Below are 16759 nucleotides of genomic sequence, written 5' to 3'. Positions count from 1 at the left end.
GCTGATGTTGATGCTGAATCGCACCTCATGTGTGAGTTCTATGACCTTGATATGCACTGTTCCATATGTCACTTTGGAAAAAACGGTCTGCTAAATAAAATGTAATGTGATGTAACTATCACTACTGGTAACTGAGAAGCAACCTACTCTTCCCAGGGTTAATACCTTCGTGCCTTTGTTCATGTTGCAGGTTATTTGTGTCACTGTAATTTATGAGTTATTCACACACTGATAAATGGGCAGTCCTAAACTACGACATTTTCTCCTCATAATTCAGTGGTAGCTGTTCCATACAGTTTGGAGTTTGTATTTGGAAAACTGTTTTCCTTCACTTTAGGACATGATTGGGCCAATTCTTGTTTTCTCTTGAGAAGTTTCTGGGGCCATGTTGACAATGGCTGGTCTGTTGCCTCTGCTTAATGTCCAATGAAAAATATTACTTGTGATAGCCTGCAGTCACTTCAGTGCATTATCAGTGTATTTATTTGTTGAGTTTCCTTTAACTTATTTATAGAAGCAGAGGCAACCCACCCGCACCAGAAGACAAAATGACAATGTACTGTGCTGAGTAATCAATAAAATAAATAATAATGCTCCACTGATGATTCAACACAAGATCATATCGATTCAATCAATCTGATTCAATAGGGGAAAGTATTGGAAAGAAGAAGTCACTGAGTTCAAAAGTTTAATATGATGTATGATTCAATGCCTGTTCCTCTGCAGATAATGGGGTATGACTGTTTTAAATAGCTGTAGTGAAGGTTCCCGAGTGGTGTAGCTGAGGTACTCTTGCGGGTTACAGTGATGCAGGCCATGGCCAATGGGTCAATAGTGAATAATGCCAGCCCCGACACTGGTGGAGACTCCCACAGCCTGACACATGATTGGCTGTAGCCTCCCTCAGGGAGGGAGGGTCTCCGGTCTCCAGGGCAACCCCTGCCTTATTGCCCGCCTGGGGCTCCTCTGATTGGTCAGACTGCGCAGACCACAGTTTGCTGTGCCAGCAGGCCTGGCAGAGCGCAGACCTGAGGAAAAGTGGTTGGCGGAGTTAGAGGCTCATGCTAGAGAGCTAGAGGATGCCATGGTAACGGACTGGCCAACGGTTTTGACCGTGCGTTCCAAATTGGGGTGAAATATGTGGAAATAAAAACCCCTAATAAAGCCGTCTAAATCTGCGCCAAAAAAACCCCCAAGAATTACAGGCCTATTTCTAATCAGGCCCTCTTTATTAAAAAAACTAAAGTCTTGACTTTTCACTCAGATGAAGCAGCACCAATCAGGTTTAAGGTTGCGTAAGTGAAAAATGCTCCAAACTGAAATATGGAGTGCTCCAGCGCTCTCTTCTTATCTCAGTGTATTCCCTGTGCCCATGTTCCCCGTGGAGAGACGCAGTGCCAAGTTCCACTGCTACGCTGATGATACAGTCCGCAACCGTAACTCTCAGTGAAATATGGTGATCTACCAGCCGAGAGGAAACACATTCCATACTGACACAAGGAATTGGATTGCTGTGAACATCTTGCATGTAAATTGGTATCCTAATTCAGAAATTTGTCAGAATATATGACGATTTGCTCTTTAGCAACTTTCCCCCTCCCTCTGTCACTCGTCCCCCCTCCCACCTTAAATCCCCCCCTTACACCCACCGCCCCCCAAAATACTGAAATTCCCCTGAAATCAATAAACATTGTTAACCTGATATTGTGCTGTGATTTGTCTCCTGCTAAACAGCATACATGCATACATACATGCACATTGCACAAAGCCCAGCTACTGCATGTATAAACACAAATTCACAAACAGAATTTATAAAGTAAACAGACAATAAACTGCACATGCACAAGGCCACTGCCAGGTGTATATGCGACAGATCATTTTTGGAATATTTCATCCAAACTCAGGGTTGAAAGCTAACGTCGTTCAGCGCAACACCTATTTCTGCTCCCACCTAATTATGTACAATTTGATTAAGCCAACCTGCCAACTGCTGAAAAGTGTTCCCATTAAAATAAGAACATTACCATTCCAAACATAATTTAAAATGCCGTTTTCATATTTATGGAAAACTCTGCTTGAAATTACTCACTGGGTACTTGTTTACCTTACAAGTAATATGAATTTGAACTTGGCACTAACTGGCATTACTGTGTTTGCCAGTGAGAGTGTCGAACCAATTACAAAACTCTGTTTATTCATATTTAATATAAATTTTCCAAATACGCACTAAGCATGACCTAATTTAATGTCTTGGCAAAATCTCTTATATAGTATAAAACTGGCTCATCCGTAACGCTCGTTCAATTTTATTTTTTCCTTCCAGAAAATAATAAGCAATTTCTGTGGAAACATTTAGCGCCATACTCTTTATTTATAATATAATCTGCATGAGACGCATAGCTGTCTAAGGCATGCATAACACAAACGGCCCCTTTCACTCGGACACAAAGCGGGTAACGGTTTAAACACATTGTATTAATATAAACTAATAGAGAAGATGCAATTTAGATGATGAAATTCTAAACACATGTTGGGTTTGCTCTGTACTGTACATTGCGTTTCTTTTTGGAGAACGCCGCTGCTTTTCACAAGTGTATTGTAAAAACAACTATTAATTTCATTGTTTTCTAAAACAAAACACATTTTGAAAAGAAATACTGTTTGGCGCGGTTTCAAAGCATAGCATTTCACATGGTTCCTGATAGCCTTCCCCGGAGGAATATAAAAGAGTTATAAACCTCGGTATGGTAGTATTTACAAACCAGGCCCGCGATGGCCTCCATAATAATTCAGTTCAAATGTACAAGGACTTCTGAGTTTCTCGCCAAACCAACCGGCATTCCTGAGAAGTAGTTCAGAGGTTCAGCAGGCACAGTGAATAACTCTTAATGGAGCAGGAAGCACAGGTGATGCACTGTGAAAAATACCTGAAAATGAAAATGGAGGCATGTGTGGTTCTATCTGACCTAATGCAGAGTGTGCTTCACTCTCCTCTCTTTCAACAGAATCACAAAGAATCACATAAATTAGTGAATTAAATATATTCCAAGCATGCTAATATCATAAGCATGCTAATGTCTTAAACATGGTAATAAATACATGCATAGGGAGGTAGCTTATTGATAGTTTGGATTCTAGAAGCAAGTTGATGTGGAACACATCATTGTCCTATAGGCAATGAACAGCCATAGGTAGCTTTGATTATGATATTTCTGCCTTAAATATTTTGGCTGAACTTTTTGGCCCAAATATTAAACAGGTATTTTTGTTGTGAACAAAACAACTGAATCACCCGACCTTCCCTAAATAGCTTTGAGTGTGCTGCATCTCCCACAATTGATCTAAACAGATGCAAATATATTTTATTGGCATCCATGAAGGGGGAACACATTTTTATTATTATTATTTTTAATAAAATGTCAAAATCCTCCTGACCAACCCATAATTTATATGGTCAACTACAAACCGCAAACGTGGTTTCACAAGAGAAACCTATTACCCAAGAGCTGTGGCTTTACGAGTGCTTGGCTGAAGAGTCGGTTCCGTCCGTGGACCGTTGGAAATTGGACAGACTTCCTCCATCAGTGGAAGAAGCAGCTTATTGTTGAACTGTCAGCGTTTGTATCGCTGCCCGAAGCCTCACGGATCTCCCACCCTAATTAAGATATGTTCACGACCGATGGCAAAATGCCGTAAAATTGTTTTTGGCTACTGCGCCCCCATGGGTTATTTTTTTGGGGGGAGGGGGGGGGGTTCTGCGAATGGCTTGGCACAGGGGTTGTGAAATGTGACAAAGTGGAGATGGCACGAGGCCCAGGCCACGGTGTCACTTGCTGCAGAGGGGGACAGCTGTAAACCAGCACCGCCGTCATAATGCAACCGTTGATCTACTCCGCCACTGCACCAGCATTTTGACAGCGAGTCTCCCCTCCTGTCCTCTCTTGAGTGTGGTCAGGATCACAACGCAGTTCCCTGAAGAGGGCATTTTGTAAATTGCACCATTCGATGCAAATTAGTTCTGCGAAAAATGTGAACCAAAAATTCAAGTTTGGTCTTCGTATTTCCTTGAAGGTTCAGTTTATGGAAAGGGCAGGGCCAAGGGCAGGTCTACACAGGATTGACCTCTCTAAACACCTACTCTGAGGCTGTGACCTGAGATATTAGCATCATTAGCAAGGCTTATCTATGTTAGTAGCCTCATTAGCAAGGCTTATCCGTGCAGTGTTTACCCTGCTGATCCGTCCGTTTCTCGAGATTCCCTCCTTTACCCCCTCACCATCTTCTCCCCCCTTTTGGGTCTGCTAAAGTTACACTTCTTTTTTTGTGGGTCTGCTCCCTTTGGCTGTTTGGCTGTCTTTGTAACTAAAAATCAAAAAAAGAAAATCAACAAAGGCAACCTTGCTTGAAGTTCAGCAAATAAGGGGGAAAAAACAACTGTAGAAAGAAAAAATCTGTTGACCTCAGAGGTACACATTTGAAAGTCAACAGTGAAAGTGAGCATACACATTTGAGAAAACAGCTCTTTAGTTAGCTGTCATCGTGGCTGGTGTCTACTTTCCATGCAAGATGCACAACGCTTGGTGTGAAATGCAACGCCGGCGTGAACATGTTATAAATAATGTACAGAAACGCAATTCCTTAAACTCCCCGGGAGAGGGGGGCGGGCTGTGGGGGGCAGATCTGTCAAAATGCACCTGATCTCAGTGAGTGTTCTCACATAGCCACACGTGATTAGCCTAGCTTCACCCAGGGAGGGAGGGTATCAGATATCGGGCATTCCTCTGGACAATTGGGCACCCACGTTCCGTGACCGTATCGTGTGCTGAATAGAAGCGTTCGTTCTGCAGCATTTCGTGACAGAGAGTGCTCACCAGCTCCCACCCGAATCAACAGACGATGTTGTGGCAATGGGACAGGCTCACAATACCACTGGTCATTCCAGACTGTTAAATAACTGAAAGAAATGGGATGAAAGTAATTGAAAATAAAATCAGAAAGGCAGTGCGCTGCTCAAAATCTTTTTTCCAAAAGTAAGCATAACGTTCCAGTGCGGTTTGGTGTCGATACACAGTCAGTGATGTTAACAAGACATCGCCACAACACATCAGACTGACTGCAATCACTGCCACATGTCAACTTGACAGGCAACACCGCAATACATAAATCTGACACAGAGTGGTTTGTTTGTACTAGATTCAGGACAGCAACATACGCAGGTCTTCATATGGTAGTTCAGTGTGAAGAACGTCTTGTGCACATTTTTGATGGATTTACCTCGACCTGGACACATTATGAAGACATATTTGTACAAGGGTCCCTTTCTGTCGATGAAAATTGATAATGAAAATGGACATCTCAGGGGTAATCGGATGTTCCCTGACATTTTGCTACTTTTCCTCGCCTCTCTGCTAGAACAAAATTCTTATCTGAATATCATACTTACAGCATCAGGATCACTTATTTTTGACTGATATCAAAAGATAATTACAAATGTACTTACACGCACTATCGTTTAGCAGCAGAGAATTAGCCCAAATGCAATTATGTCATCTTACACTCCTAAACCTGGAGCTGAGAACATTTAAAGAGGTTACCAGTGGACTGCAGAGATTTTTTCTTTTCCTCTGCTCCTTCCAATTCTGAAACTATCTGGCAACTTAAGTTAATCACTAGTGTGGAAATACAATTTATCCAATTCCCCTCAGAATATTTTTGGATCGGCCTAAGACTCCTCAAATCAAGTTTTAATCCCTCAGAGATCTGCAAAATACCCTGAACTGAGCTGGTAAATCTTTCTGCATTCGTTGCATTTCTGCTCTACTGAACCTGATATGCTTTGCTCTGAAGGTTAAACTAATTAAGGGCTTGTTCAGGGAGAATTATGACACAATAATAATGCAAAGTTGAGCTCAGCCGGACTATCAGGTTTCATTTTCAGGACTCCGGCTAAAGGTTTTTTACGAAACCCAAAATAACATGTTTTCTGAGAAAAGCGATTAGAACAAATCGAACATGGTTCTTCTCCAAAACATGCAACGGGGCCCTGGTTACACAGAAATAGCCGAGGTTTCTGAAAAGAAAAAGAAAAAACGAAACAAAAACCCCTCAATGATAGCTTATTGCTGCCGACACGTGGTCCCGAGTGCTCTCTTTAGCGAAAGGCGAAACACATGTTGTTTGGAAAGAGAGAAGAAACGGCCAATAGAAGATAAACACACTGAAACAAACTGTGAAATTCATTTAATCCCAACGGCAGTGATGAAGACAGGTCTCTGGATTCACCCAGGCACCGATCACACACACTTATCGTGTGACCTTGGAACAGCCGATAGTACAACATGCCCTTTAAATGGCATTATGTGCATGGGCTACGTCAGCATGGAACTGGGGAGTGGATGACCGGTCAGAAGGAAGAAGACACACTGGATGGTCAGCTGATGAGCTCTGTGTACAGTACCATATTAGCTATATGCGCATATTATGCCTATATTTTGTCCTGCTAAATTAAAAGCTGTTCTTGCACCATCCAATGGCCTGGCTTAATCAACAATGTTACAACCTATGGATTACTGATGCATAGAGCTGCTACCAGCATGAACATGATCATGACGATCTTAACCCCAGACAGTCAATGTCCAGAAGGTGATGGCAGAAACACATACCTATCTGTCTACCTATGCCAGACACCCACTTAGCATACAACATTTACTTTTATAGCAACTAAATCTACTAGGAATCTACTGTATACCCATGTCATACATCTTCTCAGTAAGATGCTGAATTCAGCTGAGAGAAACTGAGAGTAGCAGTTGAGTGATGGCTAATATTATTCATTTTAAAGTGACAACATGGACTGGAGAAGTGGGGTGAAATGGGAGGAAACTTGCCGAGGATGCACTAGCCACGCTGGTAATTGCAGATGTCCAGGCCGGACTCGAGGCCTGTCTCCAGCACAAAGACTATGCTCAGACAATGCAGCCACCACATCTCCAGCACAGAAATGAAAACTGCATTAGTGTAAAGTCTGACAGCAGGGCTTTGATGGCTTGACAAGATTTTGGCTGACCCATTCCAGCAAGGAAAACTAGCAAGCGCTATACATTTCCAGGCCTTTTATGCTCTATTGCCAAAATGTCAGTCATCTGACAGTCCTCATACAATTGCAGCTAATGCATTTCATCTTTATCTTTTTTTTTACATATGGCTTATCACAGATGGTCAGCGTTTATCTTATTAACGCTGGGCTCATGCAGCTGAGGGGAATACAGGATGAGGCAGCAATGGATGTCATCAGGGACTGTCAAAGTTAATTTGGTAATATACGCCTTCTTGACTCAACGGTGCATTCATATTAGAGCGCGTGTGCATTTTGAAAACAGGCGAAATAACATGGGCGCTGTCCTTCTGGATTGTGACGTTCTGTCTGTTTTGGTTTCCCCGGGTCATTCCCTGGGGTGACATCACCGTCGTAGAGGATGGGCTTCTCGGCTCTCCGGTGATGCCATTCGGTTCCTGGAACGCTCCTTCTCTTTTTCCAGGGCGCACCGAACGCCGCCTCAAACTCTCCAAACTCTGACGAGGACTCTAATCAAACGAGACGGTAGTGTGCTCGTCTGGAATCGATAGCCTCTAGCGCTTTCCGCTGGTCTATATTTTCCACCGTCGCCCGGACCAGGGGCGAGACAAGTGTCTGCTGTTGTCTGCTAATTTACATGAGCCCGGGCGCAAAAACATGATGTCAGTCAGAGCAGGTGTCTGCTCCAAAAGCCTAATAAAACCAGCCGCCTACTTACAAGAAATCAAATTCATGTCCACGCGTCAAGTCAACTGAGCTGAACTTGTTATTCCTGACATCCCCTCTTATAAATGATTCTAAGGGCGATCAATCTCTGTGACAGAGGAGATTAATTTCGCTCACTCCTGTACTACATCACTGTCCTTGTACTGGGTTGCAGGGCATATTAGACCAGTTAGGAGATGTATAGTAGATGGCCATTTACACTCCATGGTGCCCATACAGGCATTCAGACTGTTAAAGGTAAGTTTTTATATGTTCTACTTTCTCCAGTAGATTCAAGAGCGTGTATAATTGACATGTCAGGTCTCCTATCCCATGCCTCTCACCAACATTGGCGTGTTAGGGAAAAAAAAAGGATTCAAACACTCCGTTGCCTTGGCTCATTAACAGAAACTCGACACAGGAGGGAAACTACTGGCTCAGTCTTAACCGTGGGCAGCAGCTCCCAGCCTCAACGAGGGAGGCCTCGTGAGTGAACGCTGTGGCTAAGCTATCCGGACAGGCTTCGATGGCACGCGTTCATAGCGCTACAATCCCATTAACGTCAACTTAACGAGCGCCTTCTACAAACACGCGGGCCTACCGCTGCCCCGGCCCGGCTGTAGCAGAAGAGACGCGTGGGCCTTTCGCTTTAATCAGCTCGAGGCGCTCGCCCCTTTTTAAAAAAATAATAAAAAACTCCACATCGCGCTTGATTGCTCACCAAAGCCCATTGTTGACATAAGGTCTCCCCACACGCGCCCACTCCGTCCAACAATGCCACTCTATGGCAGTGTCTGGACCCCATTCCGGGAGACAGCGTAATAGATCTGAAAACACCGTCACTGCAGTTGTTCCACCCTGCCGGCAAATTTATTGACATCATGCTTTCTGAAATATTAAATTCCGTGATATATGCTGACTTTTATTTTCCTTCGTGTAAGGACACGGCTATAAGTTTTTTAAACACTGGCTTACTTGACATCAGGCCGGACACTCCTGCTAGCACATAATCTCCCTCTGTAGCATGTGTCAGCTAATTGTGAGGCGGTCTGCCTCTTACTCCATTTTCGAAACACTCCCTCAAAAATTATCCAGATGGTATGGTTTAGCACCTCCACTTTTCAACAGAAGAGATTTAAACAAAATCTAAGTTGGCAACACTAATATTTTCTCTGGAAAATTAGCAGTTCCTAAAACATTTTAAACATTTGAAAACTCTCTGCCTGTATTTATGAAAAGTATACTCAGATATGAAACACCCACCACATGTGCAACCTTCACATTTCGGGTTTGTGAATAAGTCAGTTCATTCTTGGACCGTTGAATGCATTCGTTACAACACACTTTCCATTTCTTGACAGAGAAATGTAATTACGGCCTTATAGCAAATCATTTTAAAATGCATCAAATTCAACACAGCACTTTTAAATTGTCCTCCCAAGTTTAAACAATGATTGGTCATTGGAAATAGTCTCTGCAACATCTCTCTCAAGTTGTTCAGCACAGAGTGAGCATAGCTGCTCTCTGGGCCAATTTATCAACATGGCAAAAAGCTAATCCAAAATTCATAATCAGAACAAATCTTCTGTCAAATCTAATTCAAAGACGAACTGAATGACTAATTAAAAATACTTTGCTTCAGTTCATACTCAGACCGACCATAGCCATCTTATGGTCTTTCAGTTCCCTCTGTTATTTGAAATTAAATTCAGACAGCAACTTCAAGGTTTTCACAAATTGAACAGGATTAGAAATGACAATAAAAAAAGAGAATTAATAAAAACCAGAGGTCACGGCATACAATGCCGCTTATCCATATGCAAATTTTGCCTGTGTTATTTACAAAAGGAATCCAAAGCTTTGATAGATATTTACATGAACTTCAGGTTACATATTTGGGTTGTCTGAGTCATAAAACCCACTCAATTGTCTCACATCAACAACTAAGATACCAGTCTTAGGATGATTACCAGAATATTTTTGTTGGATATATTTTTAATATTAATGCAGACAACAGCAAAATGCAATAAACTAAAACAACAGCTGAATTAGGTATGAAACATAACAGGATATTGCAGAGAGATTATGTTATTTCCTTTTAACTACTTGGCCTGCCTGAAGCGATGGCCATTAAAACGGGCATCGGGCGGCTGCCATTTTAAAATCTGACTGTAAAGCGCGTGTTTACTGTTTACGGATGTTGTGCTTTTTTGCAGGTCATACAAAATGCACACAGGTAGGGATATTCAGGGCTCGAACGTTCAGAGAGGCTTTTCTGTTTATAATGAGTTCTTTCTGCCAAAATGCCGTATTTAACAAACGCAAAGCAGCTGTTTTCAGGGGGTGTGGGAGGGGGGTGTTATACTTGGACGAAAGCAGGCTTACCTCATGAGTGTGTACAGTGGAAATGGCTGCTGGAAAGATAATAAAGGACTTAGCAGGCTTTTGGTCAAGCGTTTGGTTTTAAATCAAGATGTCTCATCTGTTTCCTCTGAGCAAATCGCTGGAATTCCAAAATGCCTTTGTCTATTGCATACAGTTCACGCAGGAAAGCAGTGTACACACACACACACACACACACACACAAGCACACACACGTACGCACTCACACACATTCACTCAAGAATACGTCATCACTGAAGCAGCCATAGAGACCCAGTATGACTAGAGGCCTTAGGTTTTCATTTTGAAAAAGTGCAGAAAACACATTCAAATGCATAGCACTGTATCAAAATCTGAGTTTTGATTTGTCAACACAATCCACTCTGTAGAATCACTGTTCAGCGTAGCAACAAATTGTCAAACACTGGTAATTAAAACATTTCAGACAGGCCCAGAAAAATGTTCCGCTGAAATGCTGTGAAATGCAATAACACCACAAACTGTGAATAAAATTCATCTGAGATTCATACACTCGAAGCTCAGGGCCAGAATTCACACAAGCCTCCCTGCATCACCACATACCAGGGATCAGGCTGTTATGAGCTGGGCAGAAATTGCACAACCGACTGGAGTTTTTGGCATTCCTGTGGGCCTGTTTAGAACACCTCACCGCCCACATTAGCCCCTCATCGTCTCAAAACCTGGAAAACTCATCCGGGTTCCGACATTCCAAGAATTCAACTTAAAACAAATTACGCAATCTGCTGCGGTGTTGTTTGTAGATATCGCAAAAATCCAATACATACTCCTTCGTAGGTTGTGCAAATGCACGCTAACGCAATGAGGTTGTGACCTGAAAGATGAAAAACGGTGATAAACATTATGCGCATCTCTCCCGCTCCTCACTCCACTGCAAATACACATTACAGTTTGTTTGAATGTAACAGTAAAGTTATCTCAATCATTGAGGGACAGAAAGCCAATTTAGTCATTCATGTAATGGTAAATAAATATGACGACTATAGTGATGCATATACGATAATAATAATAATCATGAATTGAAGCAAATGTACCATCATCGCATTGGAGGAGTACACCCCATAAGAAACTACAGAGGGTTTGATGCACAATCAAAAACAAGCCAACCAACAAAGTCATGGATGACACTATGATCAATGATGTAGTACCTAGAGGAGCCCCTGGCTACAGCTGGACCTGGCTCAGTCAGGATTGGACACCAGAACACAGGGAGCTTAACTATGCTGACAACCAGTGCCTCAGGAGGAGTCAGGAACGGAGTATGAATATCAGAATTATCTTTGTACTCTACACAGCATGGCCAGCTAATTGAAAGCAAAGAACAGTATGTGGTTTACCCTCAATACGGATTATGGAAAAAATGAATAATTCATGTAAACTATTGGGGCTTTTAGAAGAACTTGAGGGTATCAGGAAGAATGACAGTACGACAATGTGTTGAGTGGTTGCACATGGCCATCTAACGTGCTACGAATACAACACATTCCACTTAAAATAGAAAACATATTTGTTTACTTACAAACTGAATTTGTAATGGGCATTTTCAGTAAATGGTTGCAAGTGTTCTTCTCATTTCACAATGAAAGGGCAGGGATATAGCATGAGCTTAGCTATGGTACACACATCAGTGCCTCCATACATTCATGTGCATTCATGCAGTAGGAGGAGCCTCCATTTTGAGAGCTGATTTAGATTTTCTCTCCAGTCTCTTGTGAAATGACATTGAATATTGATGCAGTGTATACTGCTCACAGGCACGTGAGGTAGCAGTAGCACTGTGTCACAGAGGGGGAATAAACAAAAACACATTGCAGTTTATCCCAGGTCAGCCTAAATTAAGAGGCTAGGATGGTTAGACAGGGACACTATGCACACTGCACAGAGTCTTTTGTAGTAACCTAACCAACATGGGGTATCCATCTCTGGAACAAAATGGCAGAACCGTGGTCTATTAGGCACATACAAAATTACCCTTGTGCAAGGCCACTTCGGGATAAGTTCTACAAGTTCTATACAGGGCTGTTAAATGCAGATTCTATATTTATTTAAAAAGAAAAAGAAAACAACGTTCAAATGGTTAAAATGAATGTTTGAATATTTAATTACATCTGCACACTGAAAAGCTAAATTCCCTGTATCAAATATTTGCTTCTTGCTTCTTGTTTTTTCACTCACGCATATCCACTTAAACAAGCCAATCACAGAAGAGCTCACGCACGCTCACAAACTTGGTGACCCAAGTTGGAAGTTGGGATGGGAACGTCCTTTAGGTGAGCTGCATCACCTGGCTCCATTCTTTCAAAAAATGTATTCGTTTGACTCACTCGTTCATTCACAAATAACCTTTGTATATCTGGAATTGCCCAAGGGTATTTCATGGCAATGCAGTAATAAGACATATTTTGACATCGTCAAACAAATATTGAAATACATTCACATATTCACTTTTTGTAGTATACAGTAATTAAAATAAAATGTTTTGGTCCAACTGATAGCCCAGCAGGCATTACAGTAAAAGTATTGATTGAACTGGAGTTGATAGGATGGATACTGGATATCCATTCTATTACACTTGAAAGATCACAGTGTGGAGTTCAGCACCTTGTGTGTCTTCCTGTCCACCATTTGGTGTATGGGTGGGGTCTTACCATGCATTTGTTGGGCTTCTCTCCGGAGTGAACCCTCATGTGGATGAGCAGCTTGTAGCGGGCGTTGAAGGGCTTGTAGCGGCGGACGCATCCGGCCCAGAAGCAGGTGAAGTCCTCGCCCTTGCGCTGGTCGATGTGTACCTTCTCGATGTGCCTCACCAGCTCCTCCTGCTGCTCGTAGGAGGCGCTGCAGTCGATCCAGCGGCAGGCCTGGTGGTCTCCGGGCTCCTCGCGCTCGGGGGCCGGGGCCAGGCCCGAGGGCTTGTGGGGGAGGGCGGCGGAGGGCGGGTGCTGCCCCTGGAGGTGCAGCAGGGTGCCAGGCCCGGGGCCGATGTACTGGTGCAGGTGGTAGGGCGGGGGCAGGCTGGGGTGGAGCGGGTGGTGGCGGTGGGAGTGGGAGAGACGGAAGAGCTCCTCCTCGCCCGGGGAGAGCTCGTCCAGGGGCTCCTGCTTCAGGGCCCCCGCTCTGCCGCACCCCTCCAGCAGGCCCTGCTGGAACACGCTGTTCACCAGCACGCTGAAGCTGTCCGTGGCCTCCGGGGGGGGCACGGCTGTCTGGGGCGGGGCCCGCGGGGCCTCCTGCATGGGGACGGGCCTCTCGCAGTCCGCCGAGGAGGACGAGGCGGAGGAGGAGGAGGAAGAGGAGGAGGAGAAGGAGAGCAGGCAGGCGGGGGAGGGCAGGCGGCAGGCGTCCTCGGGGGCCTGGGGGCTGAGAGAGGGCAGCCGGCGCTGCTCCGCCTGGCTCCGCAGGAAGGGGGCGCCGGCATTCACGCACGCCACCACCGACATCTGGGAGGAGCAGATGATGGCGGTGATGTCCAGGCCCTCGGGGGCCCCGGAGGAGGAGGGGGTGACGGACAGGCAGCGCCTCTTCAGGCTGCCCGCGTGGAGCAGCCGGGGCGGTTGCCGGGCGTCGCCGGGGGGCTGCAGCGTCGGCACGCTGTCGCTGCCGAACGGGTACGAGGACAGGGCGTTGGCGAAGCCCCCGTGGGTCAGCTCGATTTCGGGAGGCGGGAGGCTCGCCGCCCCCGGCCCCGCCCCTGGCCCCGCCCGCCCGGGGAGGGGCTCTTGGGTGGACGGGACCCCCGATGTGATTTTGTACTTGCCGGGGCTCTCTTGTTTTATGTGCTGTGGGTGACGGCCTACTCCCCCGAAACAGTGGACCCCATCGCCCCCCAGGCCCACTGACACGAGGCTCTCCTGAAATCCTGTACACCTACAGACACGGACAGGGGAACAGCTGTGGTACTCTGGTCAGCACTGCAATCTCTACTTAAAGCCAGTCACAGAGGCTGCAGTAACCACTACGACAGGGCTGCCCAACCCTGTTCCTGGACATCTACCATCCTGTAGGTTTTCATGTAAACCGTAATTTATCTGACTTGATTCTACTAAGTAGCTGCTCAATGAGATCTCCAGCTGTTGAATGAGGTGTGCTTTGTGACTGTTGGAGTGAAAACATACAGGATGGTATATCTGCAGGAACAGGATTGGACAGCTCTGAACTAAGGCACTAACCACTTGTTGTAGGTATGGCCACCTAACAGATAAATCCAAGGTCGTTGAGCATGCAGTGGGCCTGCATACACATACAGTATATGTCTATGAAAGTGAAGTTGTTGACATAATTGCACGCAATTATAAAGCACAATATTGTGGAAACGCTCTCACTGTGACTAAGTAGGGGGGTTCATATTTAATATGCTACTGCAGCTGCTGCGGTCGTTTCCTGAATGGTTCCTGTCAGGTAACTCATATATACTGCACCAATGTCCCAGGGAATTAGAGGCCTCTACGTCCTGCTCAATTTAGTCCCTTTCCCTTTGTCCAGATCCTGATCATTTTCCCAACATCATACAATACTTTCTGCTCTTGATGACAGAACCTGAAAAGTTCTGTCTCCTATTCAAAGATTCAGCTCATTTTACATCTCTACTGGCAGGATGGATTCCTTTGTTATTTTCAGAAACATTTGTCAACCCCCTTAGATTTTATTCTCTTAAAAAGTCGGGTTTTGTGTGGGGAGAGGAGGGGGGTGGGGTGGGATGAACCCCCAGCTTAGGCTAAAGGACTCCCCGCTACAGTTGCTGGGCCAGTTTCATTAGTGGAATATTTTCTGCACAATTTCACCCACCTTTGTATATTTAAAAATGTTTGTTCTCTATAAATGTTTCCGAAATTAGTAGGCAATTTATTTTAACAAGAACTTGCACAATTTTAAACTACACAAGTACAAATATGAGTAAGATTAGTTTACATACCCACTAAACTAATATTGCATATTCCACAATCATAATAATGTGAATTATAAGCCCTGGTGTTTGAACTTGATATAAACTACACATTGTTGATATATTTTTGACAGCATGATCTATAGTTGATTTTATAATAATCTCTTGAACATAATAGGTATGCATTATCCTGTACTTTGTCCTTTAACAGTTATCTTAATTAGTTCCCTTGTGCAGTCTGCAGTTAAAAGTAATTTTGTCTGATTATACTAAATTATTAAAACAATACTGAACCTCCACTGCGAAAATCTTGACCTTTGCTCCTATGTGTGTGTCTAGCTTCCTGTTTACACATATGTTGAACCATCTCTCAGGTTTATGTTCTATAAACTTTGAAAGTTTAAGCACAGTCTCCACATAAGCTCGACTAAGCCCTGACTAGCTGAACCTGAGCCCGGTTCTATCTGGCCTGAGAGAATACCTGGAGTCCTCATGGTGATGGTTGCCCTGGATACAGAGGTTCTGAGTGGGTCGGTGGCAAGGGGCTACGAAGCCCTCTCCCACAGCTTGGCCCGTGGAGCGGTTCTGCTCGTTCCTCGACACAGGCACGCAGTCCCCACCCATGACCTCCGATCCATCCTTCTTCCTGGGGCAGAAGAGGCTGCAGGCTCCCCCGTTCACTGCAACACACGGAGGGGTTCATGGAACAGGCTTCACACACCATTTACCGAAGAGAACGGGACTCTCTTCTCCGACCTGGCCCCCCCCTCTTCCTCGAGCGCTGACAGCGAGGTACGTTAACCGGCTTGGGCAGGCCTGCCAGTCAATAAACTACAAGGTCGGGGCTGACAGGAAATCCTTTGTACAGTAGCAAGTTGCCTGGAACCCGGACCGGTTGGGGACCATTTACCGAAGGATGACTAATGTCACAGACCTCTCAACGAGTCAGTGCTTTGACGAGAATGCTTACGAGAACCACCGTTCAGTAGTTTCGGGCAATTTGATTCCTTTCACTGGAGCGACCTGTTAATTTAATTTACGCAGGTATGATTGACTTCCTGACTCACAACTCACTCATTTCATTCATAAACTGTAGGGCTCTGGAATTCAAAACCAGCCGTGAATGAGAAGGCAAATTGAATAGTGTCCAGAAGAAGTCTTAAATCACCGGGTTAGACTAAGTGACCGTTTCAACTTCATACCACAAATGCACAGCTACATTTTGGCAGGTTGTTTTCAGTGTGATGGCCATGTTTGTGAATTTTGACGGGCTGAGTGAGTATCATTCAAAGCACAGGGGCAAATCAGATAAGTCTGGATCCATGGCTGGCAGAAATGATTAATTCAAAAGAATGAATCATGTGAGAATCGGACACCACCGAACCTGATACCTGCCTCTTACAACGGCCCTTTGACAGGATGTTGCATTGTTTTGGAGACTATATTCTGGAGTCTCCAACATTTCTTATTGTTCTCAACGCTCAAAATGAACTCTCGCACTTAGAGTACACAAAAGAACGCATGCAACACATGAAACATCCCCAAAAACAGAGAGATAATGACTGTTACTTCTCGATGAAATGCGGGGGATTGTGGTTTTATTAAGGGCGCTTAGTCTTCGGATAGCAAACTAAAGCATAGAAATAGAAAGATCCCTCTCACATGTGCTCAATTACAAT

General features: G+C 44.4%; 1 protein-coding gene across 1 annotated transcript in view; it reads right to left on the bottom strand.

Moving 5' to 3' along the window:
• Positions 1-13638, bottom strand: part of LOC133128921 (zinc finger protein GLIS1-like) — a 59540-nt gene extending 45902 nt beyond the window's left edge. The window contains exon 1 of the mRNA XM_061242728.1: positions 12850-13638. Coding sequence (XP_061098712.1) covers positions 12850-13638 — 789 coding nt within the window. The remainder of the gene's footprint in view (positions 1-12849) is intronic.
• Between the last annotated feature and the right edge of the window lie 3121 nt (positions 13639-16759).

Source organism: Conger conger, chromosome 5 (assembly GCF_963514075.1).
Source record: "Conger conger chromosome 5, fConCon1.1, whole genome shotgun sequence".
NCBI lineage: Eukaryota > Metazoa > Chordata > Actinopteri > Anguilliformes > Congridae > Conger > Conger conger.
The sequence above is the reverse complement of the archived record's forward strand: the minus strand, read 5'-3'. Positions and strand labels throughout refer to the sequence as shown.